The sequence below is a fragment of the Platalea leucorodia genome (assembly GCF_965183815.1).
Source record: "Platalea leucorodia genome assembly, chromosome: 8".
NCBI lineage: Eukaryota > Metazoa > Chordata > Aves > Pelecaniformes > Threskiornithidae > Platalea > Platalea leucorodia.
The window spans coordinates 35,498,382-35,523,331 of record NC_138830.1 but is presented as its reverse complement, the minus strand read 5'-3'; the positions used below and the strand labels follow the sequence as shown (position 1 = coordinate 35,523,331).

General features: G+C 56.6%; 3 protein-coding genes across 15 annotated transcripts in view; all 3 read left to right on the top strand.

Moving 5' to 3' along the window:
• Positions 1-547: 547 nt before the first annotated feature.
• On the top strand, positions 548-14,082 carry GOT2 (glutamic-oxaloacetic transaminase 2; the record flags this gene model as incomplete). The annotated part of the gene is made up of 10 exons (XM_082319839.1): positions 548-696; positions 5,717-5,873; positions 7,374-7,502; positions 7,880-7,939; positions 8,059-8,220; positions 8,889-8,993; positions 9,923-10,073; positions 10,339-10,504; positions 11,432-11,582; positions 12,073-14,082. 10 exons carry the CDS (start codon positions 548-550, stop codon positions 12,193-12,195), a joined length of 1,353 nt encoding a protein of 450 aa, XP_082175965.1. The 3' UTR covers positions 12,196-14,082.
• Positions 14,083-14,284: 202 nt separating this feature from the next.
• SLC38A7 (solute carrier family 38 member 7) lies at positions 14,285-21,993 on the top strand. 2 transcript variants are annotated; one of them, XM_082318974.1, is made up of 11 exons: positions 14,285-14,337; positions 15,605-16,046; positions 16,252-16,450; positions 16,540-16,684; positions 17,409-17,507; positions 18,281-18,338; positions 18,693-18,807; positions 19,035-19,182; positions 19,274-19,473; positions 19,725-19,779; positions 19,873-21,993. In XM_082318974.1, exons 2-11 carry the CDS (start codon positions 15,780-15,782, stop codon positions 19,973-19,975), a joined length of 1,389 nt encoding a protein of 462 aa, XP_082175100.1. In that variant the 5' UTR covers positions 14,285-14,337; positions 15,605-15,779; the 3' UTR covers positions 19,976-21,993. The 2 variants fall into 2 exon arrangements, with proteins under 2 accessions (XP_082175100.1, XP_082175101.1); XM_082318975.1 differs by lacking the exon at positions 14,285-14,337 and adding an exon at positions 14,792-15,336.
• A 1,085-nt stretch (positions 21,994-23,078) lies between these two features.
• CNOT1 (CCR4-NOT transcription complex subunit 1) overlaps positions 23,079-24,950 on the top strand; it is a 60,511-nt gene continuing 58,639 nt past the window's right edge. For 10 of the 12 annotated variants that reach the window (XR_014229100.1, XR_014229101.1, XM_082320736.1 and 7 more), the window contains exon 1: positions 23,079-23,235. The gene's annotated coding sequence lies outside the window, so the exon portion shown is untranslated. Of the gene's footprint in view, positions 23,236-23,477; positions 23,909-24,335; positions 24,357-24,950 lie in introns of those variants that run through there. The other 2 variants (XM_082320737.1, XM_082320738.1) reach the window with 2 other exon arrangements.

The window sequence follows — 24,950 nt, the reverse complement described above, 5'->3', positions numbered from 1 at the left end:
GCAGTCCTATACAGCCAAGTACAGGCCCATACAGCCCAGTATGGCCCAATACAGCCCTGTACAGCTCCATATGGTCCAGTACAGCCCTGTACAGCCCAGTATGGCTCAGTATAGCCCAGTATGGTGCAGTGCAGTCCTATACAGCCAAGTACAACGCCACACAGCCCAGTATGGCCCAGTACAGCCCTGTATGGGTCCATATGGACCAGTACAGCCCTGTGCAGCCCAGTACAGTGCAGTACAGTCCTGTATGGCTCAGTACAGCCCAGTATGACCCAATACCACACTGTACAGACCTGTATGGCCCCATATGGTGCTGTACAGTCCTCTATGGCTAAGCACAGCCCAGTACAGCGCTGTACAGCCTCGTATCGTGCAGTACAGTCCTCTGTGTCCCAGTACGGCCCAGTACAGCCCTGTACGAGACGGCCCAGCACAGCCTAGTACGGCCCAGTACAGCGCAGGAGCGGGCGGGCGGCGCGGCTGCAGCCAGACCTCCCGGCCGCCAGGGGGCGGGTGTCGGCGCGGTCCTGGCGCGGGGCGGTGCATGCGCGGGGCGGGGCGCGAGACCGGTGGCCGCCGTGTGAGGTGCACGCTCGCCAGCCCGCTCGCCGCTGCTGCCGCCATGGCTCTCCTGCACACCCGCCGCCTCCTCGCCGCCCCGCGCCTCGCCGCCGCTGCCGCCGCCCGCGCCAGGTGAGGGCTGAGGGGCGGCTCAGCCCCCCGGGGCCGCCCTCCGGTGCCGGCGGAGGGGCTTTCGCGCCGCCGAGCGCCGGGCGCGGTGCCCCTGTGAGGCGAGGCGGGTCGGGTCGAGGCGGGTCGGGTCGGGTCGGGTCGGGTCGGGGGGCTGCGGGCCCTTCGCGGGGAGGAAGCATGTCCCTCCGTGGAGCCCATAGGCGCCGCCGGTGACGTCGCGGTGGGGAAGGGGGTTGCCGGGGGAACGGTGCGCCGATTGGCTGGGGAAGGCGGCGAGTCGGGGGGCGCGCGGCGCCTCTTCGCGTTCTGATTGGCTGCGGCTGGGCCCGGCGCCCCCAGCCTGCCCTTGAGGAACCGCCGTGGAGGGCGCGTGGGCACGCGGGGCAGCGCGCGCACGGGCAGCGTGCACCGTGCAGCGGGGCCGGGGTCATCCTGTGCACCGTGTAAACGGGTCCGGGGGCATCCTGTCCACCGTGTAACGGGTCCGGGGGCATCCTGTGCACCGTGCAATGGGGCTGGAGCGCTGGTGGTGGTGGTGGTGTGCAACAGGGCCAGGGCGGGGGATCCTTTGCACCGAGAAACGGGACTGGGGTGCTGCTGGTGGTGTGCACTGTGCAACAGGGCACAAAGGACCCCATATGCTGTGAAATGGGGCTGGGGTCCTGCTGCCTGGCATGCACCACGTAGCAGGACCAAAGGGACCCCATGCACCATGAAATGGGGCTGGGGTGGTGCTGCCAGTGTGCAGCGCTGCCTGCGCTAGAGCCATGCCTTCAGGTGTGCACAACCTGGCGTGAGCGGGATGGGAGCGAGGGTGTTTCTCTGAGGGCCTGTTCTGCGCTGGCAGCTCTGGACTCCACTGTCTCTGAAGCCAGGGTGCAGCTGGAGCCCTGTGAAGAACCCAGAATGGCTCCACAAAGTCCAGCTGACCTGAGAGCCACAGGGCGCTGGCTGGGAACACCACCGTGACCAGGCGGCCGAGAAGCAGAGCGTGCAGAGGGATCTGGGCAAGGACTTGCTGCTCTCCAGAGCCCTTTGACTCCTGGCCCACACTGGTTTGGGAAGCTTTAAGGAACAGCTCTCTGCCCTTGTCAGTGAAGAAAAGCGGTGGGGTTTTTTTTTATTTCCCCATTCCAGCAGATAAAGAAGGCTATTAGGTATTGATTAACCCTGTTCTGTCCAGCATAACCCCTTGCTGCCTTGTGAGACGAATGCTCCAAGCCCCTGCTTCTCCTGAGGCAGCCTCCTGGCTCTTCTCAGCAGGTACGGAGGAGCAGGTATCTAGAACTTGTGTTTTCTGCCTGTGAAAGGTATGCAAGACCACTGGCAATAGCTTTGCTTTTCTCAAGTTTGTTACACAGCAAACTATAAATTACCAAATTGAATTGAGGTCACCTAAAAGGGGTGCAGACCATGCCTTTTGTAAGTAAAGAGCCTTTGTGCACAGCCCTCTGTTGTTACCAAAGAGTTATCCTGAGATAGGGGATGCCAAGCAGGGATTGGCAGTGTTCTCTTTCCTTATCTTCAGCTGTGGTGCTGGGAGCTGTTACAGTTGTTCTGTGCTGGGAAAGGTCTCTCTGAAATCAGGACAGAGGTGAAGAGATACGAAGTGGTTAAAAAGTCTCCCTTGACACACAAATGCTAATTAAGGTGATAACTCAGTCTGCTGCTCTGATGTATCACCAGACAGCTATTTTAAATGCTTTTCTTGGTGGGGAGATTACTGCAGCTGACTGGGGCAATTAACTGTTAGGCTTGAAAGGACTGTAGTAGCCTGTTGGCATTGTTCTTGTGTAAATATTTGCTTTAGCTGTGGTATCCGGCCAGCATCGCCTGTCGCCTTTGGCCCCTCTGCTCTGCTCTGGCTTGCAGAACTGCTGTAGGGGCTTTGGCAGAGGTTTTGAAATCCAGTATCTTACGTGGCTGTACCTCAGGGAACGTGGATTGGCCTCTTCACAATGGAAACCTTCACTGGACTTGTAAATGCTTGCTTACCTAGAGGAAAACTTGCTTTCTGGGCTTGGCTGGAGTCCATAACCACGCTCTTAGGTCTCTGCAGCTCGGGCTGTAAGTTCAACATACGTTTTTGAAGGGTGTTGCTGGTTTATGCAGTTCCTGGTGCGTTTTCCTACCTTCTCTCTGTCCCATCTGTCACACTGCGCTTGCAGCTGTGCATTAAACCAGCCTGGAAGACCAGCCTGGCTGGAGAATATGGAGACTACTTGAATACCAGGTCTGCTCAGCATCTAAACTCTTGACTCAGCCACCTGTGTTCAAGTCCCGTAGCTGGAAAACGTGCTTTCTTTGGCTTACATTGGGTATCCCTCAGGTAGTTCAACCCCAGCTAGAACTTGCCTTCGTTTAGTTTTCGGCACTGAAATTCCTCCAGCCTGGCAGAGAAGATGTGCAGTTTATAACTTTGACCTTTATTCGAGACTAATGCTCTTTTAATTGCTCAAAATAAAATATAACACAGTGCAGAGACAACAATGTTACAGTAACATAGGGGCAGTGGTGCGTTAGGACTGTGGCCTCGGATCCCTAGTAGATGTCTTCTCCCAAACTCCTGTCTAGAAAGCTTTGCCTCTGTGATCTCTTGGATATCCTCATGGGTTTGGACAACTCAACCTGGACTTTTTTCCTGTCTCCCTGCAAGCTCACCTCCATGGAAGCAGCAGAGGAGTCTTTCTTTGGCCTTCAGGCTGAGAACAGGAAAATCAGTCCTAAACCTACCCTTCGCTGCCTTAAGCCGATAGAAAGACCGGCTCAGAACAAAAGTACTTAACTCTCCAGAGTGCTGCAGCTTAGGTAAATGCCCACAGGATCAGCATTAATTGCAGCAGTGGTATATTAGAGCCCAGTGACCTGCTTAAGTGTTTGCAAGATCAGGACCTAAATACCTCAAACACTGTAAGCCGCTTGGTGAAAAGCCCAGCAGAAAGAAGGTGCCATCACCATCCCCAAAGATGTAAAATATCTGCAAAATAGATGGCCGGGATCCTGCAGCCCTTGGTACCAAAATAATTGTAGACCAGGTAAACTGCAGAGGGACACGCTCCTGTGCAGAGTGTGTTTCTCTGCACCTTCCATTGCCAGGAAGGCATCGGGAGAGGTTTTCCAAAGCAGCATTGCATGCTGCCTGAATCTGCAGTAGTTTTTTGCCCCGGCAGCCCCCTCAGTGTGTCCTGCTCAGGTTGGCCGCCCAGGCTGCTCCCTCCCTGTTGGCTGCAGCACGTGTCCCTCTCTGGAGGGTGTGTGTTGCTGGCATGACTGACTCATCCTCCTTTCTAAGTTGATCCTGTACTTAACCAGAGAGGTAATTAACACTTGTTAGTGGTCTAGAAAACACTAAGCACATCTTCCATTTTTAAACTACCTGAGGTGGCTCTGCCTCGGATGTGTTTGTTGCCCTTTTTTCCACAGAGCCTGTCAAAAGGAAGAGACAGGCTTTTTATTGGAAATACTGTACTGATGGGAAGAGCAGTTAAGTCCGAAGAGAGCAAATGATGTTTGGGGCTCCATGAGATGCAATCTACATACACATCCTAGTGCAAAGTGTGTTTATGTAGTGAGTAAACTGGGTCTAAATGGACCCGAAACAGGGACAGAGTGGAGGGGGAAGATGATTTTGTGAGTTCTGCTGATCACTAGTGCTAGAGCTTCCTTAACCCACCTGGCCCTTCTGCCTTCAGAGGTGCTGTATCTGTCACCACACCGAGCACTCAGCAGGAGGTCTGGCTGGCCCAGGGGTGGCTCCAGGCTGCCTGCATTGCCTGGGGCAAAACCCAGCCCGGGGACAGCATTCCTGTGTTGGGAAAGTTTGTTATCTTCATGTGAGGCAGCCTTCTGGGGGCTGCAAAGCTTTGTAAAACTGATACCTGGCAGCATTAGTGGTGGGAGCTGTCTCACTGTGTGTTTTGCCTTTAGCAATCAAGACTGAATCCTGCCCTGGAAGAGATAAACCCAATCTACCGCCTGCGTGATGCTGTGAGTCAGGATGCTCAGAGCTGTGTGGAGTCTTCTGTTGTCTTTAGTATTCCTGTCTTCAGGAGGGGGCTGTTACAGCTGCAGCCCTCTGTCAGGCAGGTTAAAAACCACCACACCTCTTCTCTTGCGCTATCTACAAGCCTGCAAAGCCTGGACGTGGGACTGGGCAGAGGCTGTGGCCAAAGGGAGAATAACAGGTTTCTTTTTATAGCATGGTCTGGTCTGCCCTTGACATTAAGAAAGGCTCTCCGTCTTCAAGATGTCCTGCCAACAGGGCAGAGGCAGGTGGTTTGTAGAACGGCTGCTGAGCAGCGAGGTGCAAAGCTCTTCCTGACAAAGGGAGGTTTCGTGCTTGATAGCAAGGGAAGGGGGCTTCACATCGGAGCTTGTCAGTTGGCACACTGGGAAGAAAGTGTCCTGTGTGATTTCCAGGAAAACAGCATTTGGCTATGACATCCCTCTTCAAGCAAGGCAGAGTTTGTAGGGTAGGGAAAGGAAATAGCTTCATTAGGTCAGCCAACGTTACGGGAAAAGCAGATTAGTTTTCATGCACAAAAGCCCTTCCAGGAGTTTGGAAGAGGCTCTGTATTTGTGCTTTGTGCAATTGCCTGGATTTGGCCAAGGTTCCCTGGAGGGGACTAACCTACGTGATCCCGCCTGTAGGCTGTGAAGAGACGGCACTTGGCCAGAGCGTAAGAGTTTAAGGCTTGTTTCCTGGGGCCTTCCTGGTGTCAGCACATAAGGCAAGCAGGGCATTTCTACACATTAATGACTTGGAGGGGGTCAGTCACCTTCAGCCACAGTGAACTGAGGCTCTTTGCCCATTCTGCAACATAAAACACAGTGCCAGATCATGGAGCATAAAGGAGTTGTGTTTTTTTTTTTTTCCCCTGGGTAATTCTCTTAGCCCTGCTTGTACCTTTTCCAGTGGTTTAAAGACACGATTTCTCTTGAGGTTTTCTCTCTGGCCATGTTGGTGCATGTCCTTGCCCAGTTCTCAAGCCTAATTCTTAGCTGCTTTTTTTCCCTTCAGCTCATGGTGGTCCCATGTGGAGATGGGTCCCCCCGACCCCATCCTGGGGGTGACAGAAGCTTTCAAGCGCGACACCAACTCCAAGAAGATGAACCTGGGTGTGGGGGCGTACCGGGATGACAACGGGAAGCCGTACGTCCTGAACTGTGTTCGCAAGGTGAGCCTGGTGCTGGCTGCTGGACAGGGCCGGATCCAGGTGTCGGGGATCATGGAGGGGGGAAGGCCTCTAGGCAAGGTTTGCCTGTTGGTCCTTAGAATAAGCTTTGTCTCTAACAGAGCAGGACAGTGTTCCTGGATGTCTTCCTTAGCAGTACTAATGCTTTTGAGACACAACAGAGCTGGTTGTTAAGTAGTAGGGGATAAAATGGGAAATATGTGCCCTATTCCCATCTGGGTAAATCTAATTCGTTGCTGACTTCCATGAGCCCTCCAACCCAGCTGTCCTCTGAAGGTCAAGGTGTTTCTTGAATAGGCTGATGTTCCGTGGGCCAGCCCACATGCGAGGAAAGAGCTGACATTGTCCCGTTGATGGATTAGTCTTAGAAATTCTGCTGAGCCGTTGTTACCAGTTTCTCCATAAGCCAGTCTAAAACTCAAGCCCAGGGAGCTGGATGTGGACACTGCCCTTGAGGGGATTACGGAGCCTGTCAGGGCTGTAAGTGTAGAAATAGGCCATTAAATAGCTGGCAGCTGACACACATATTGACTGGCTGGTCTCCTTGGCACAGGGAGGAGGCACTGTCCATATTTCTCATCAATGTGGGGTTTAAAGCCATCCCTTGCCCTCGCTTCCCCTGTGTCAGCACGTATTGCAGCTGGGTCACAACCAGGGAGCCTGGGTGGTGTCACAGGAATGGTTTCCTGGTGGTATGTGAGTGCTGCCAGGGTCTGTCCCGCCGCTCTGGGAGCATGGATAGGGTTCCCAGAGCACTCCAGGTGTCTCCATCACTGCATTTTTCCTGAGCATGGCTCCTTGTCTGCTGTTCTTGCTTCCACTCTCTGATCCTGTGTTAGGTAGGGACTTGGACTGGTTTCTGATGCAGGATCTGCTTGAAAGAAGTAGAGATGAGCAAAGCTGGGGGGAGCCATATTTAAGGGTTGCGTGAGCTACCTTTCAGACAGGCTGCTTTCAAAACTGGCTGGGATTTTTTTTTTTTTTTTAACCTGCTCCATCTAGTTCAATAACACTCCCAGCATGACGAGGCTTTACAAAGGGCTTGCTACCTACCCTACCTGGTTTTGGGATGTCTCCCTGTGTAGAGACAATCTCTGCCTTTCAGTAACAGTCAAGCCCTGCCTTCCTGCAGGGCAGTTCCTGCTTGGGTGAAGAAACATGTGTCCTTGTCCTGACTTGTAACAGGCTGGAAGTAGTGCTCTCCTCTGGCGCTGGGTTTTCTGGCTCTGCTATACTGACACTGGCACCCACTGAGGGCACTGGTGGCCACTGGGCACCTTGCCCCGTGGTAAAAGCAGACTGTCACCTGAAGTGTTTACTGCTGCCCTGGCTTTGAATGAGCCCTGATCTCTGAAGGGAAATTCCTGTAAGCCAACCTTTGCCCCTCTTGAGCAAGCAAATGTGAAGAGAAGCAACCTTGAGCTGTCCACCATCCTCTCCATGGTGATGCCTTCCTTGCTGAATGTGTGCCCTCCTTTCCAGGCGGAGGCCATGATAGCATCCAAGAAGATGGACAAGGAGTACTTGCCCATCGGGGGGCTCGCAGATTTCACCCGGGCATCCGCAGAACTGGCTCTGGGTGAAAACAGTGAGGCTTTCAAGAGCGGACGGGTAAGGAGCGAGCTGGGAAGCAGGGGGTGGGCAGCACTTTGATGGACGGTTGGTATGTGGGTGCCCAGCAAAAGTGGAAGGACTGGCAGGTACTCATGCCTCTGAGTTGCAAGCTGGCCAGACCCAAGGATAACTGTTTCCCCTGAAGGCTGGGGTGAAATAGCCCTTCCCAAGGAGGGGATTTGACCTTGCCAGGGGTCCCAACTCCTTGCCCTGCAACTGGAGTTGCTGACCCATGTGGTTCCCTCCAGCCCCATGTCCCTGTTTGAGGGAGCTGTCGCAGAGGTGTGCTTCTGCCAATGCTGACATAGTGACTGGGCTTTCCCTGTATCGTACCATGGCTGCTCAGACTCATGTATTTGTTTCTTCCCTTGCAGTATGTCACTGTGCAGGGTATTTCTGGGACTGGATCTCTGCGAATTGGAGCCAATTTTTTGGTGAGTCCCAGGCTGGTGGGGGAAGGAAAGGACATCTTTAGACCAGAGCTGAATCTTTGGGGTTTTCTAACTGCTTGAGTCTGTTCAACCTGTTTGAACACTGTCTTTCTCTTGATCAGCAACGGTTCTTCAAGGCTAGCCGTGATGTGTATCTACCCAAACCGTCTTGGGGCAATCACACACCCATTTTCCGTGATGCTGGCCTGCAACTTCAGGCTTACCGCTACTATGACCCCAAGACATGCAGCCTTGACTTCTCCGGAGCCATGGATGACATTTCCGTGAGTTGTCTTTCATGCCTGGAAGCAGGGAGGTGATGTGGGGAGATGGGTGATCATCTTGCTTTAGCCTAAATGTAATAGAATCATAGAATAGTTTGGGTTGGAAGGGACCTTTGAAGGTTATCTAGTCCAACCTCCTCTGCAATGAGCACGGACATCTTCAACTAGATCAGGTTGCTCAGAGCCCTGTCCAACCTGACCTTGAATGCTTCCAGGGATGGGGCATCTACCACCTCTCTGGGCAACCTGTTCCAGTGCCTCACCAGCCTCATTGTAAAAAATTTCTTCCTTCTATCTAGCCTGAATCTGCCCTCTTTGAATTTAAAACCATTGCCCCTTGTCCTATTGCAACAGGCCCTGCTAAAAAGTCTAAAAGTCTGTCCCCATCTTTCTGGTAAGCCCCCTTTAAGTATTGAAAGGCTGTGATAAGGTCTGCCCAGAGCCTTCTCTTCTCCAGGCTGACCAACCCCAACTCTCTCAGCCTTTGTTCATAGGAGAGGTGTTCCATCCCTCTCACTGTTTTTGAATATGATGCCTGAAGGCACCAAATGAAGGCTAGAAGCCTTGCAGAGCTTGTCTAAGCTGTCTAGGGCAAGAGTCCCATCTCAGCTGCTGAGGAGAGTGCTCAGATGTCATCAATAATTCATTCTTTGTAACATCTTCCTTAGAAAATTCCAGAGAAGAGCATCATCCTCTTGCATGCTTGTGCTCACAACCCCACCGGGGTGGATCCCCGGCAGGAGCAATGGAAGGAGTTGGCGGCTGTGGTGAAGGTGAGCAGTAGAGTGTCCCAGGGGTACTGTGCTGTTCCTGGGAAAACCACATCTCTGGGCTTTCATGGGTGGTATCTGGCCTTCACTGCGCTAAAGGTTACTCCCTTGCCTGAAGCCAGAATGGGTGTCATGTTCCTGTACTGAAGACAGGAGCCAGACAAGTGCACCCATAAAGCTTCTAGCTGACCATCAGACTTTCTGCTGGCACCTTCCCAGGAAGCTGGGGTAAGGAGACCTGAAAGGAGAGCAGCAGAGTTGAAAAAGTGAGCCGTGATAGCTGGAGAGGGTCTCCCAGTGCTGGTGTATTAAAAATGCTGGAAGATCTTTAAAGTGCCTGGTTTCTCCTTGCAAGTTTCAGCTGGAAACAGATAGGGGCATGTTCTTCCTTCATCCTTGTCCTCTTCCTCCCTGCCGCTCCCCCAAGCTGTAGCCAGTGAAATTTGGTTTGGGGATGCCTGGCCTTAGTAGTGTTCTGAGCATTGGTAGATATCAAAGTGGCCTCTGGGGCCTGCAGATGGCTGCGGGTCTCCTGACTGAGGGGCAGTGCGTCTGGGTTATCTGCCTGGAGGCATTGGAAGGGCTGGCACCTGCCCAGAGGGTTCCCAGGTGGTTTTCCTGGAAACTGATAATACAGGAGACACTGAAATGGAATAATTTGTTACTGCTGAATCCACTTCTGCCTTCTGGGCCAGACTGCACGTCTCATAAAAGCACCGGGAGGGTCTTGACTTTCTGTTTTGATGTATGGTGGGTAGCTGTGGTTTTGGGGCTGCCTTCTCTGTTGCAAACGAAGGGGAACGGCTCCACTTCAGGAGGTCCACAGTTGCAGTTGAGTAGCGTGCTGCCTGCATAGCTCTCTTCAGCCTGCTGCCCTGCTTGCTGGAGGGGTGTTCAGCTCCTGTGACACTCTCTCCCCTCTTTGCTGGCAGAAACGGAACCTTCTCGTGTACTTTGACATGGCCTACCAGGGCTTTGCCAGCGGGGACATCAACCGGGATGCCTGGGCTGTGCGATATTTCATCGAGCAGGGCATCAACATCGTCTTGGCACAGTCCTACGCCAAGAACATGGGGCTGTACGGTGAGTAGGGCAGGTGGTGCGGAGACGGTTTCATCCAGGCTGCTGGAGGGACCCCGCTGCCTCTGGGGTTTAGCAGCCAGTGTCTTTCTGCTGCCTGTGTTCATCCTGCAGTTCTGATCGGGGTGCAGGAGATAACCCGCTGGGAGCTGGTGGAGACCCTTCTAGAGAACAGGGTTCCGCTAAAGCTGTGTGGCATTTGGATAGGTCCTGCCCCAGCCCTGCGTATCCAAGGGCAGCGGCTGGGACCTGACTGCCCCTCTTTCAGGAGAGCGTGCGGGTGCCTTCACGGTGATCTGCAGTGATGCAGAGGAAGCCAAGAGGGTCGAATCACAGCTGAAGATCCTCATCCGCCCCATGTACTCCAACCCACCCCTGAATGGAGCCCGCATCGCCTCTATCATCCTGAACACCCCTGACCTTCGGAAGGAGTGGTAAGAGGGAACCCCTAATGCTCACGCCATCGAGATGTGCAGTTTCTCTGTGGCAGCCCTGTGCTGTGCTTACTGCCTGCTGCTGTCGTGGGCAGCTCATAGCTTCAGGGGTACAGTCAGAACCACGTGCCACCCCTTTCCTCTGGAGAAATCCCTGCTCGTGTCCTGACACCAGCTGGTATTGGTCCAGCCTGACACAAACAGGTTTCCCTTGTGTTACCAAGGCAGAAAACACTGTAAAGGAGGAGCTAAAGCTCCCCTAGGATTGAGGGCTGCAGGAGCTGTCTGTCCAAGGAGTGGAAAAGACTGACTGAGGTGTTGCAGCCACGTAGTATGTCTCACACATGGGAAGTGGAAGCGTAAGCCCCCTGGGAATAAGACCCAGGAATGTAACCCTCGTGCTCTGAGCCTGCTTCCTGGCAGAACAAAGGCTGGCTGTGTGTTGTGGCCTCGCTGGAAGCCGTGTTCCTTTGGCAGGCTGACGCTTACGCCTGATCCATGGCCCAGCAGAGACATCTCCTAGTTGTGCTGCCTTGGAGCAGGGATGTCTGCCTGCACTGGGAGGTACCCCCACAACTCTTCGTTTATCTGCAGATATTATTTTATCTGGGTTTGGGCAGTGCTGCCATGAGGCCTCCTGCTCACCCGTGGCTTTCAGAAGTGAGAAATGCTGATACTCTGGTAGTAGCATCCAACAGCTATGGAGTAAATAAATAGCAATCACCTTCAGGTACCTGGAGAAAGAAGCAGCTCCCCAGGTGGAGCTACAGGTTCACACTTTCTGGTCTTTGCTCATCTGCATCCCCCACATTTTTGGGGTATGAGGCCCTTCCAGGTGGGAGAGGGTTGATTCCTGGTAGTTGGGGGGTGGAGCAGTGTTGGCACATCCCAGCCCTGCTCTGAGCAATTCCTGGGTTGGCTTCTCAGGCTCGTGGAGGTGAAGGGCATGGCCGACCGGATCATCAGCATGCGGACTCAGCTGGTGTCCAACCTCAAGAAAGAGGGATCCTCCCACAACTGGCAGCACATCACTGACCAGATCGGCATGTTCTGTTTCACGGGACTGAAGCCTGAGCAGGTAAACGTAGTTCCTGTGGTCTCAAGGTGTCGTTTGTGGTCCTTGTCAGGAAGATCTTGACTGCAGGTGCCAAAATGAGCCCTCGTGGGCAGTTCTTCCTCCAGGAGGAACATCCTCCAAGCCTGTAGCACTGGAGCATCATGGGGAGCCGTGTCTTCCTCTGCTCCCTGCTCTGCTTGTGGAGGTTGAAAGCAGATGTAGCCTGCTTATCTGTCAAAGGAAGCAGTCACTTGGTGCTGCTCTGAGGTGACCTTAAAGGTCAGCTGAAGTGAAGTGACTCTCCTGGCTAAACGTCTGCAGCATTTATGCGTTGCCCGAGAGCCGAGCAGCATCTCTTGATTTATAGAGTGCACTGCTGGCTCTGCAGGCAGTGGGATGCCATGTCTGTTGGCTCCCAGTATGCTTTCAGTTCTGGCAAGCTGGGTAAATTTGCACTCTGCTAAGAGTGTAGAGGTTGGCCTGTGGTTTGAACTCTGTTCTTTCACCCCAGGTGGAGCGGCTGATCAAGGAGTTCTCCATCTATATGACAAAGGACGGACGAATCTCTGTGGCAGGAGTTACATCAGGCAATGTAGGTTACCTGGCTCATGCCATTCATCAAGTCACAAAGTAAAGAGAAAGGTGTGCTCTGGAGCTGGTGGCCTTCCCTTCCCCACTGGTTGAAGATGGGGAGGGAAGGGAAACAAGCAGAATACTTCCAACCACAGCACTTGACACCGCTGCTGAATGTATCTTGTAGATGAGTTGTTGTAGAAGCCTAGTCAAAACCACCCTGCGTTATGGAGCAGGGACATCATTGTTGCCTCCCGCTTGTCACAGCCGTTCTCCCCTGCTATCCATCCTCTGTCCATCAGCCCCAGCACCCATCTGCACTGGAGGAAGCAAATGCTTAGGACTGCCATCCTACTGGCGTAGGCACCAAAGGCTTCCCCACGCTTGTTTCTCCATGACAAGGCTTTGTGAGGCTGTTGGCCGCTGGTCCAAGCGGCAGTGGGTGGGGAGCTGGGTGGGCTAAGTGGGAGAGCTGCTCAGGTGCGACCCTGCCACCCCCTCAGCGGTCCCTGCTGCCAGCACGCTCCATACTCCTTCGTCCTCCTAGCCCAGGGCAGGGCAGCACCAAAGCTGCCCTCCGACAACCAGCTCTGAGGACTTCTCCCTACTAAAATCTGCTCCATTGTTGGCTTCGCTCTTTCCATCTGGGAATCTCCTTTCAGGCGTAATTCACAGTGGCATTGGTGTGTGGGGCAGACCCGTGTCCCTCCTCTAGACCTGCCTGGCTCTCCTGACTTCACTCCTGTGCCCTGAGATGAAGCAATTTCTCATCCCCCACCCCCAGTAAGAACCCCCTCTGGAAACTGTTCTCTGTTGGTCTCTGCTTCTCCCCGTTCCTGTACCAAGCCCAGCAGCCCTCCCTGCAAAGCAGAGTCTTCGTGCGTGTCCCAAAGCCATGAGCCAAGAGGTGAGCCCTGCCATGTCCACCCGCACGTGGGGGTGCAGGGTGTCCCTCTCATCTGCTCTGTTCAGCCAAATTTCAGGAGGGAAAGATCCCGAGGGAAGTCTGAGAGCTGATGACTCAAAAAACATTCTATCCTTTTAAACTGAATGTCCCTGAGACTCTGATTTTTAATCCAAATAAACTGGCACATGGCTGCGTCGAGCTGGGGACTTCCTCCTGTCATTGCACAGCTGGAACCTGTCCCTCCTGTGCACCAAATATTACCTGTTGGGGATGTGCCAGCGCAGGGGTTCTTGTATGGCCAGTGAAACCCTAATCCTGACAATCCCCCGCAGAGAGAGGGCGGTTCCCACCCGTGTGCCCCCAGAGCACCTGGGGGGTGTGGGTTGAGGCTGCCCCAGGTGGGAGCTCGTGTCGCAGAGCTGAAATTGAAGCCTACAGGGTTGAACGCAGGTGTCGCTGGGGAGAGCGTGAGCTCCCAAAGGCCGTCTGCCCCGTGTCCGGCCATTGGGTCACAGCGGAGTTTCTCCTTGCAGCAAGCAAAGCTGCCTCCCTAGGCAGACCTGGAGGGGTGGCCTCTGAGCCTGCGTGAGCTTTCTCCGTCCGCTAGCACCTTTCCCCTTTGCAGCCGTGCCAGGACATTTAGCAGAGCAGTCCTCGTTCCAGCCCAGCGCAGCCATGTTCTCCTGGGAGCCAGGACAGGCCAGTCTAGCGCACGCCGTCACGGCGCTTGCTGGCGCAGGAGGAGCTGCTTGCGCAGGCCGAGGAGAGCTGGAGCCTGCTGCTGGTCCCGGACAGAGGGTTTGCACCACGACGATGGTTTACGTGGCCCGATGCCCACGGCCACCGCTTGCTCCCATTTGTGCAATAAACCACTTTCCGTGCTGCTGGTGCTGCCCCAGGGCGCTGCGGGTTCTCGTGCTGTGGTCCCCGGTTCTACGTGGCTCTGGAGCTGCCGCTCCCGGTTGCAGAGAGCCCTTTTACCTGGCGTTAGGCCTGTCTGCTGCCCGTTCCCTGTTACAATAAATGTAGAGCTGGAACAGAGCCCTGCCTTCCCTGTCCTTGTCTGCGGGTCCCTGCGGGTCCGGCTGCAGGGCGGTGGGGATGGATGGGCTTCCCGAAGGGGGAGCCCGCTCGCCGCCGCTCCCCGGGGATGGGCGCCGCTTCCCGGCCGGGCTGCGGGAGCCCAGGGGCGGGCCGGGGGCGGACTACAACCCCCGGCGTGCAGCGGGCAGGGCGGTGCCGCCGCTGCGCCGCCGCCGAGCCCAGCCGGGGCCGGAGCGGAGCGGGCTCCCACCGGTGAGCGGGGCCGGGACACGGGGGGGCGCTGGGTGGGGGTACGCGGGGAGCCCAGCCACCCGCTGGGGCCGCGTCGCGTCCCCGAGGGCAGCCTCTGCAGAGGCGGGGTGACCGCCACCGGCTGCGGGCCTGGCTTCTCCCGGAGCGGGGCGGGCGTGGGGCGCCGCCGGGGCCCACGCGGGTCCGTGGGTTTGTCGAGTCACCCTCGGAGAAGCGCCTGCTCTCAGGGTCTCTGGTTGTCACCGGTACGGTGGCTTTGCCTGGGGCGAAGGGACAGCCGGGCACCCTGCAGCATCCTCCTCCGGCCGTGGGAGAAGCATCGGCCCCTTCCTCGTCCGGGCGGGGGCTTCAGCCAAAGCGGACCCACGCGTGCCAGCGGACCCACCGGCCTGGGGACCTGCGACCTGTCCCCTCTGCGCTCCTACCCCCGGGGGAGAGGGAGGGCTGCCTTTCTTCTTCCCCCGCACAGAGCCGGCGGGTTTTCCCCTTCCCCAGAAACCTTTGAAGAGGATTTGTAGCACAAGCGTGGGGTTTCAGTAGCCTAGAAGCAAAGGGTGGGGTGGCCAGTAAGAGTCCTTGGAGATGTCATCAAAAAAAAAAAGATATTTCCCTTGAAAAGAGATTTCCCTTGGCTGTGAAGGTCCCTGCGAAGCCCTGCCCGGTTGTGAGGGTTGATCTCCTTCAGTTCAGCGAGGCACTGGGGTGAGATCTGGGCTGTCCAGCCCCTGAGGGCTGCGGTGCTGGAAACACCAGGTCTTCAGGTCCAAAAGCTTCTGAGACACCTCGTGCTGATGGTCACCCTGGGGGTGCGTTGGGAGCGGCTGGTCCTGCTTGTCCTGGTGACACGGTGTTTCTGCTGCGTGCGCGGGTCGTTGCAGTTGAGCCCAGCCTTGACCTTTACCCGGGAGCACATGCACAGCAGCTCTTGCAGAGCTTGCAGGAATCGGGGCTGGAAATCAGGAAGCGAGCCGTGACACTGGGTCTCGTGCTCGCAGAAAGGTGAGTCCTGCTGTGAGGCTGCAGCTCCCCAGCCCCGCGGCCGGGGCTCAGTCCCCCGGCTGATGGCAGCGGTGTCCTCGCCCTGAATTTGGGGGACGAGAGGTGAGTTCTCCTGCTGTATCTCTGATGGTGTGAGGACACCTGTGTGCTGTGACCCCCAAGCTGAGACCCAGGGAACTCATTTCCTCTGTGCCGCCCATCTGATGCCCAGGTTGTCCCTTGTTAACATACCTTAATTAACACCGTGTCCTTCTTCATCCCGTTCTAGGAGCAGTGAAGTGCCTGACCCCCACGCTGCTGCGGTCCCAGCCTGCCTGTTCGCTGCCCTCCCGGCCTGATGGAGCCAGCACTGGCAGAGGACCCTCCTCAAGGTGGCCGGCTGAGCCCGGTGGAGGAGCACTAGTGGGACGTGGACGGTGGCGTGTGCCACCCTAGGAGGGACAATGGCTCAGGGCACCGGGAGCATCAACAGTGACTACAAGGATTGGGAGTGGAGCGCTGATGCCGGGGAACGGGCCAGGCTCCTGCAGAGCCCCAGTGTGGAGACAGTGCCGAAGAGCGGAGAGAGCCAAGGAAATGGTCTGGGGGCCACATCGGCTCTGGGAGCCGTCTTCATCGTGGTCAATGCTGCCCTCGGGGCTGGGCTGCTCAACTTTCCCGCCGCCTTCAGCATGGCTGGTGGTGTGGCCGCGGGCATCGCACTGCAGATGGTGAGAGGGAGGGGAGGGGACGTGGCTGGGACGTGTGGAGCCCCAGAAGGTGCTCAGGGAGGACGTGGCTCCTGGGAGGAAGCCCTGTTGGGTGAGGGACCCTGGAGATGCTCTGTGTGTACGAGGGTGGTTGCCTGAGGTGGCTTTGGGGACCTCGTCACACCGTTGCCTCACTGTCCCCTCCCTGCCTCTTTCCCCACCCCAGTGCATGCTGATCTTCATCATCGGAGGCTTGGTCATCCTGGCGTACTGCTCGCAGGCCAGCAACGAGCGGACCTACCAGGAGGTTGTGTGGGCCGTCTGTGGGAAGGTGCCTGGCGTGCTGTGTGAGGTGGCCATTGCCGTCTACACCTTTGGCACCTGCATTGCTTTCCTCATCATCATCGGAGACCAGGAGGACAAGAGTAAGTGTGTCCCACGGGGGAAAAAAATAACCGGTTGCTGCCCCTTCGGCTGGAAGGGGACAAGCTGACCGCCCCGGTTGCCCCCACAGTCATTGCTGCTCTGGTGACGGAGCCCGAGGAAGCTGGGAGCAGCCACTGGTACACGGACCGCAAGTTCACCATCAGCATCACTGCCTTCCTCCTCATCCTGCCCCTCTCCATCCCCAAGGAGATCGGCTTCCAAAAATATGCCAGGTGGGTGGGGAGAGATCTCTGGGCTGGGAGCCAGCATGGGCCAGCCAGCACCCACCTAAGCATGGTCCCAGGGGACAGGGAGTGGAAACGCCGTGGTTCTAGCGCCATATCTGCCCGCTTGCCCCTGAGGGGTTGGACATCTTCTCCTCTGCCTTCCCATGCCTCGATTTCCCCATCTGGGAAGCAGAGGAGCTGCTGAGCACCATGCGGCCACAGTGTCATACTCTGGGGCTTGTGTCCCTCCCTTCTGCTCGCTGGAGGAAGCGGGGAGAGCTGCTTTCAACTGTGTTGTTCCCTGTCTTTGGAGTTGGCCATCCAGCAGGAAGGAGAGCCAGTGAGGATCCCCGAGCCGGGTGGTCTGCAGGCCAGCCCTGCTCCACCAAGCACCTTGGTGTCACCTGGCTACTGGAGGTGGACCAGGGCTACCAAGGAGTGTCATTTCTTTAACACTCGCCTCTTTCTCCTGCCCCAAACCCAGTCCATCCCCTTGCTGGCAGGTCTGCTACTCACAAGCCCCTGAGCACAGTGGCATTGCGTTGGCATCTGCACTGGGGACAGTGGGTGACAGTGCCTGGCATATTCCCGTGGGAAGGGAGAGTCCTGATGGGAAGGATTGGGGTGGCCTGGGCTCTGCAGGGAGGAAGATGGGGCTGGAGAGGCTGGGAGGAGACCCTCCACAGAGCAGGGAGGCAGCACGCTGACAGTCTCTTGTCCCCTCTTGCAGCTCCCTAAGTGTGATTGGCACATGGTACGTCACAGCAGTCATTATCATCAAGTACATCTGGCCCGACAAGGAGCTCATGCCTGTGGAGATCCCCACCAGGTGAGTGCAAGAGACCTGATGCTCATCGTGGCCATCACAGCACTGCAGAGCCAAGCAGGGGTTTGGGAGCGAGGGCTGCAAAGGCTGGGTACAAATCCTTCATGAGTCCCATCCCTTGGCCCAGGCACACTGCATGTTGCTGCCAGAAGCTCCCAAGTGGCTGCATCTCTGCATATCTCAGAGCAGGAGGTGGTGAAGGAGAGGAAAAAGACCTCTTGGAGGTCCCCATGGCTCCATTGCAGGTTTTGAGGAGAGCTGATTGACTTTTAGCTCCAATACAGCCAGGCCCACAGTTCCCCCTGCAGTGCTTGTGCTCACCCAGCAACCAGGGCTGTGTCTATTTTAGGATGATTTTGGTTATTTCCTTGGCCACACAGCCCCTGTGGCCTGTCCTCTCCCTCACGGTTTGGGGACATTTATGGACCCAGTGCAGCCAGTGGGAATTTTAGGGCAGAGCAAAGATTAGACTGGTTTTCAGCACTGCCCAAGTAGATTCTTATTTTTTTACTGATACTTTTATTTTTGTATGTCCTCAATTTTGGCTGGTTCTGTCTCAGTGAAGGCCCTGGTCTTCAGGGAGTGCCAGGTCCCAGGAAAACCTCACTCCATGCAAAGGCATCATCCTGGGTGGGGGGACACAGTGACTGCAGCGCGGGCAGGTCAGCAGAGGAGCGAGTCCATCGCTGAGCACCCCCAGCTCATCCTCCCCCGGGGCGCTGAGTGGGGGACGCGGGGGGCCCTGGTCTGACCGGTGGGTGTTTCTCTCCCGCCAGCCCCTCCACCTGGACTGCCGTCTTCAATGCCATGCCCACCATCTGCTTTGGGTTCCAGGTAAGGCCACAAGCCTGGCGCTCCCCTTCTCACCTGTGGCCGCCTGGGTGGGGGACCAGCATGGTCCAGGGATGCTCCCCTGGGTGATCAGCCAAAACGCTCCCAGTGTGCTCACTGCACAGCTTTGTGAGGGGGCTGAAGCCAGTTTAACATCTTACTGCATCCTGGATGGAGATGCATCAATTTTACCCCAGCTGGAAAGGCCAGGGCAGCCTGTCCCCTGCTTTTCTTCTCCAGCGACAAACCTGGGGGGATCACGATCTCACGCCAAACCTGGGGATATCATGTGTGGGATCCTGTGTGCTTGGGCTCAGCCCATCATGTGTCCCTGCTCTCTCTCTGTGTCCCCGGCAGTGCCATGTGAGTAGCGTGCCCGTCTTTAACAGCATGAAGCAGCCAGAGGTGAAGACCTGGGGAGTGGTGGTGACAGCGGCCATGGTGATCGCTCTCTTCGTCTACACGGGCACTGGTGAGCAAGGGGATGCTGTGTGAGTGTGGCATAGTCCTCTGAAGGGGCTGTGAGCTTCTGGAGGGTACGGACCCTCTGGTCAGCAGAGGGACAGAGCGGGAAGGGAGGGGAGTCCATCTAACCCCCCTTGCAATGTGCCCTGTGCCATATCCATCCAAGTCTGGTCCCTCAAACACACATGCAGGAGGCTTGTCCCTGTCCCCTGCTGACTGCTCCCTTCCCGGCAGGCGTCTGCGGCTTCCTGACCTTTGGAGCTGGTGTGGAGCAGGACGTCTTGCTGTCCTACCCCTCCAACGACATCCCTGTTGCCCTCGCCCGGGCCTTCATCATCCTCTGTGTGCTGACGTCTTACCCCATCCTGCACTTCTGTGGACGGTGAGCGCTGGGAGGGGGCAGGGGCTGGTGTGGGCAGGAGGGGCAGCGCGGGGAAACCAGTTTATATTGTTCCCTTGGTCTTTGCCCACAGGGCTGTCTTAGAAGGTCTCTGGCTCCGCTACACTGGGGTGACGGTGGAAGAGGACGTGGTTCGGGAGCGGAGGAGGCGCCTGCTTCAGACCATCAGCTGGTTCCTCCTGACCCTCCTCCTGGCACTCTTCATCCCCGACATCGGCAAAGTCATCTCTGTCATCGGGGGCTTGGCTGCCTGCTTCATCTTCGTCTTCCCAGGTAGGGCATCCTGGGATGTTCAGGGGCCAGTGGAGGTCTCTTAGCCTTGTGTCTCAAAGAGGGAGGGAGCAGGATGGAGATGCAGGAACCAGGAGGTCTTTAGAGAAGGACGAAAGTGTGGCATGAAGTCAGGTGGCAGCCCAACTGTTTTGACTGGACTCTCTGCTCCGTAACGGGGAGTGCAGCTCCATGGCTTGTGGGGTGTCTGCTCAGTCCTCGTCTGGGTTTAATTTGCCTCCTTTCCCTTTCAGGGCTCTGCCTGATTCAAGCGAAGCTCTCAGAGATCCAAGAAACCAGGGCAATCAGGTAACCGAAACACCTTTCCCCTCTCCCCGTTTCCCCTGTGGATGTTGGCATGAAGGTCCCCTCTAAACATGCCCTGTCCTCCTGTATCTGCAGCTGGTGGGCCCAGGTCAGCTACGGGGTGTTCATGGTCACCCTCGGAGCCTTCATCTTTGGACAGACCACTGCCAACGCCATCTTCGTGGATCTCACAGCCTGACTCCTCCTCCAGGCTGGACTGCACTGCTGCTGTGGGGATGCAGATTTCCCCTAGGACCAAAGGGAAGCAGGGAGAAAACACGTTGGAGTGTTAGGAAGATCCAAGAGGAGCATTGTAATCTGGGGCTCGGTTGAAAATGCCCTGCGGTGGTGGTTTGTATCTCGTCGTCTTAACGCGCCAGGCAGTCAGGCTTGTCCTCTCAGCCCTGACTCCCTGGTGAAGCCAGAGCATCACTACAAGGGGACCTGTAGTCCAGGTCAAGCCCTTTCTGCCCCTCCAGGGTAGACATCACTACCTTAGACATCACTAAGGGGTCGCAGTTGGGGTTTGCGAAGGCATGCCGCTCTCACCCGTGTACCCCTGTGCTGGTGGAGCTCCTCTCCACAGCTTAAACTCCTCCTTCTCCCATCGTTGGAGGAAGACAGCGTGACTTGCATAAAGGGAACTAGTAATCATGTTTATCAGACAGGGTGACATCCCTGTCGTCCTCTTCTGTGTCAGTGTTTGGTTTGGTTTGAACTCTGCTTTCCCGTGGCTCATCTTGCCAGTCTCCTGCCCTTACTCTTACATCTCCCTCTGCCTGGGCTGCACTTTCTGTTACAAAGTGGGACCATCACCTTCAGCCTGATTTTTTTTTTTGGAGGAACAGGACGATCCCAGGGTAGGGACACACAGGTGCAACGTTTCCCCTGCCAGGGGTTGCTGGCTCGCTAGAGAAGGTGCTGTGGCTGCATTGACCTACTGGAGATACTACGCTAGAGCAAAGCTCTTCTCCAGATTTCCAATCCATTTGTTCCAGGAGGTGTCCAGGGAATGCGACTGGGTCAGGTGTAGGTTTTAAGAGACGCTTTGGAGATAAAGCAGTCAGTATTAATCCGTTTTATATTGTTCCCCTTGGTTGTTTACGCTCTCTGTGGCTGGTGTTGCTCTGGGCTGTCCCTACGTTGCCTGTCTGGATAATAGTTTCACTTCTGCTTTCACTGGGTTGAGCAGTTCTCCAGCTGCAGAATCAGTTGGGGGAGTTAAACCTCAACAGCAAACTGGTCTTGTTCAGTCTTGGAGTTTCCTTGTTCCTTGTTTGGCCTCTAAAACCCTGGGGGAGGTAGGAATTCATGTGTATCTATTGCTACTTCTGTGATGAGGGTCCAGCCCAGCTTCGTGCAGCACCTGATTTTGCTCCTTCTGCATCTTCTGGAAGCAGCCCAGGCTGTCGTGGCGGGAGGGTGAACCATGGCGTGCTTCTGTACTTCTCACTGTGGTTCTCTCCCTCTGCAACCAGTGGCGGTGGGTGGGAGGACAGCACGTGGCCACTTCCCCACGTGGAAACATTTGGTCTTTCCCTACCAATGCTTGCTGTGGGTAAATGTGGACCTCCGCACTGCTTCTTGGGACAAGAAGGGGAGACCCAGATGGAGGAGGAGGAGGAGGAAGCCCCGAGCACAGCATGAATGTTTGAGGGACCCTGTAAAGGCATGTGTCCCTCCTGCCTCCCCCAAGGTACCTCCAACTTCTGTGCCCTCAATTTTTGACAAAACCAGGCTCCAGCAGATCCCCCGTTTGTATGGCACCAGCTGCCTCCTGAGCGCCTTCGCCCAGCTGCTGCCTGAGAGCCAGCGCTGGGCCTTGGAGGACCCCTTGGCATAAAGAAGAGGGTGCCCACCGTGACACCACCCAGCCCTGCAGACTGCTCCTCCTGGGTGTGGGGAGCACAGAGCCACCTCCTGTGGTGCCCAGCGGGGACCGGGATGCTCAAGGCTCAGCAGATGCCAATGCCAAGATGCCTTTCAGTACCTGTCCCCCATCAGAGAGGGGTTTGGTACCTGGTGGCTTTTGTGGTTCAGGCTTTCCCAAAGGTGAGGTCCCATGGCCCAAGCGGAGGCAGACATGGAGTCGCAAGTCTTTGGTTGTCACCCAGGGAGCTGCTGGGCTCCCTTGATCGCCCTGGGGGGGTTGAGAGCAGAGGGGGTATGGAGGTGCTGTGGCCGTTTCTCTGTTTGCCTTACCGTTCCCCTGACTGTTTACAAACACCGGCCTTTTTAAAATGTATTTTCTAAGTGCAGAAAGTGGAGGGACCTCGACTCAATAAAAGTGACGTTGTGGTGCGTGCGCTGGGCAGGCACGAGGTGGTTTCTGTGGGGCTGGGGGTGCTCGCGCCATGGGATGCGGGGCTGAAGCCGTGGGATGCGGAGGACGAAGCTGTGGGATGCGGAGGACGAAGCCATGTCCCGGAACGCCAGCCCAGCTCTCCAAGCGCTGGGGTGGACAGCACAGGGCCGCGGTTTGGGTGCTGACCCCATGGCGGCTGGCTCCCCTGCCAGAGGTGAGGCCCCATCGCCTGCCTCAGGCCCTCGTACCCAGGGTGCCCTCCTGGGGGTCCCCATCCCAGCGTTGCTGCCCCGGGGGGCTGGAAGGCGGGCGTGGGGTGCCTCAGGCGGGCGGGAAGGAGCCGTCCCGGGGCGCGGGGCGGTGGCCCTGAGGGGCTGAAGAGCTTCCTCCCCGGGACCGAGGCCAGCGAGCTGGGTAAATAGAATTTCGGGGCAAAATGGCTCCTGCAGCAGCGCGGGGAGGCGGCTGCGGCGCCCCGCTCCGCGCCGCTATGTCGAGGGGATGCACGGCCTGGGGCCGTACCACCGCGCTGCGCGGGGGGGAGGTGCCTGGGGCCGTACCACGGCCCGGGGGGGGAGGCGGGCCGGACCGCACCACTCGGGGAGGGACGCCCCCGCCCCGCCCATGACTCCGCGCGCCCTTTGGCGCTCCCCGCCACTTCCCCTTCCCGCCCCGCCCCAGCGCAGCGCCCCGCGCTCATTGGTCGGCCTTGCCAGCCCGGCGTTGGCCGCTGGTGCGCATGCGTGGATCAGGAGGCCTGCCAGCGCTGATTGGCCAAAGCGGTAGGAAGGACTCCGGCCGCTCTCGCCCAATGGGTGCGCGGCGCTTGCTCCGCGCGGAGGGCCGGGGGGGAGGACGGCAGGACGTCCCCCCCAGAGGTCGCGCCGCGCTGATTGGGCAGATCGCGGGCGGCCCTGCGTTCTGATTGGTGGAGCGCCAAGCCGGGGGGCGGGAGGCTCGGCGGGAGCCCCGCCCACCCGCGCCCCCGCTGCCCCCCCCCGCTGGCGTGCCGCGAGGGGACGGGGGAGGGGAAAGGCCGCGACGTGAGCGCGCGACCCCGTCCGCCATTTTGTAGCGAAACGGCGGAGGCGAGAGGATAAAAGCGCCAGCGGCCCCGGCCCGCCGCCCCGCTCTGGCCTCCTACGCCCCCCGAGGTAAGCGTCGTCCGCCGCGCATGGCCCCGGCCGCCCTGCGGGTGGGCTGCCCGTGGGGGGTGTGGGACTGGAGCCTCCGGGGCGGCGGGGGTCGCGGCCGCGGGGGTGGCGGACGGCGGTGTAGGCCGCGGCGGGGCCGGGCGGGAGGTGGCGGGGCCGGTAGAGGGAGCCCGCCCGGCCCGCCGTTTCCGGGGTGCGTGTGGAGCAGCCTGCGGGAGCCCCCGCGGCCTGGCCCGACCCGGCCTGCGCCGCTCCCCGCCCCGGCCCTCGCCTCTTCGCCGCTGCCTGTTTCTTCAGCCGGCGACCGATCGACAGGAGGAGCCGCCGAGCAAACTTTGATGGGCTTTGCCTCGGCCCGGGCTGGTCGTGGCTCGGGGTGGGAGAGTCGAGTGTTTTTAGGTCCGTGGGTTGCCGCCTGCGGCTCTCGGTGCAGGAAGGAAGGCTCCGGCGGCGGCAGCTGCACGGCGATCGTGTGGAGGTGGCACGGAAGCCTTCGGCTTTTGAGCTGTGTTCATTTCTCTTTCACTGTCCGCTTTTGTAGCCTTGATCGTGACAGGTGGAGCTGGGAGAGACTGAGAAAGCGGCTGGTGCTGGGCCTACCCCTGAGCTGGGCTCGGCGGCCTCTTTAGAAGATCGGCATTGTTGTGACTTACCCAAAGAAAACAAGTAATCTGTAAGAAGTGAGCTATAGTAAATAATCCGGTGACATAACCTTACTGCAGACCACATGGAAGAAATGCTTCTCAACGCTGTCCTCCAATTAAGAACATGCTGCCCAGTAAAATGGACTTGCTTATTTCAAAACTAGAAATAGCAGCAGTTGGCTGTTTTGACAGATGCTGTATTGTTAGAAATAGCTGCTTTGCAATAGTTCTCTAACTTGGAGTAGTACCGTGTCCTCTTTATAGAATAAGACTAGTGAGCAGTCATAGTTTAATTTCAACAAACCACAAACAATTTGGTCTGTATTGACAACAGAAGTGAGACAATATTAAAAAATACAACACTTAGTCTGTTGATATGTCATGAGCTTAGACTGTCTTTTTCTGAATCCTACTTGTTGGAAGGAAGCATGGCATCTGTTCTCAGTGGAACATTTTTTTAAGCAGGTAACAAAACAGGTATGACACCTGACAAATCATTCTTAGTGCATGCAACTTAAGTATTTCCTGTTTCTACGGTAACTACATTGGCATTGACTAAAATTATAGGCAGGATGAGTCTGAGTGAGGTGACTGCTTTATAAACAGGAAGCAAACTTAGTTGGTAGTAGACTTGTTTCTCCTTTCTGGGCTTGTTATTGTCTTGTTTTTTTCTGTCCTTATGCTTTTAAGTTTGCTGTTAACTGTTGATCCTCTTGGCCTGGTGTCTCTAAACCAAACTCATAGCAAGCTTTCTATCTACCTCTCTCTCCCCTTTAGAGAAATACCTGATCCTGTTTATCTTTCTAGCATAGTGTTCCTAGATATTCAGTTTGTTTTTAACTGATGCTGAAATGGTTACTGTTGGTGTTCAATTGAATAAGTGGAAGAGAAACTGTGCAAACATAACTTAGGAAAAGTGGACAGTGATGTTTTGTGATCCTGTGATGGGTCATCACTGAATAGTGTCAGGAATTCTTATTACAGAGAATCATGGCTGAGGACACCACTCTTTTAGCCAGATTTTTTTGTTGTTATTCTATAACCATCCCTACTATTATGAATACTGCAGTT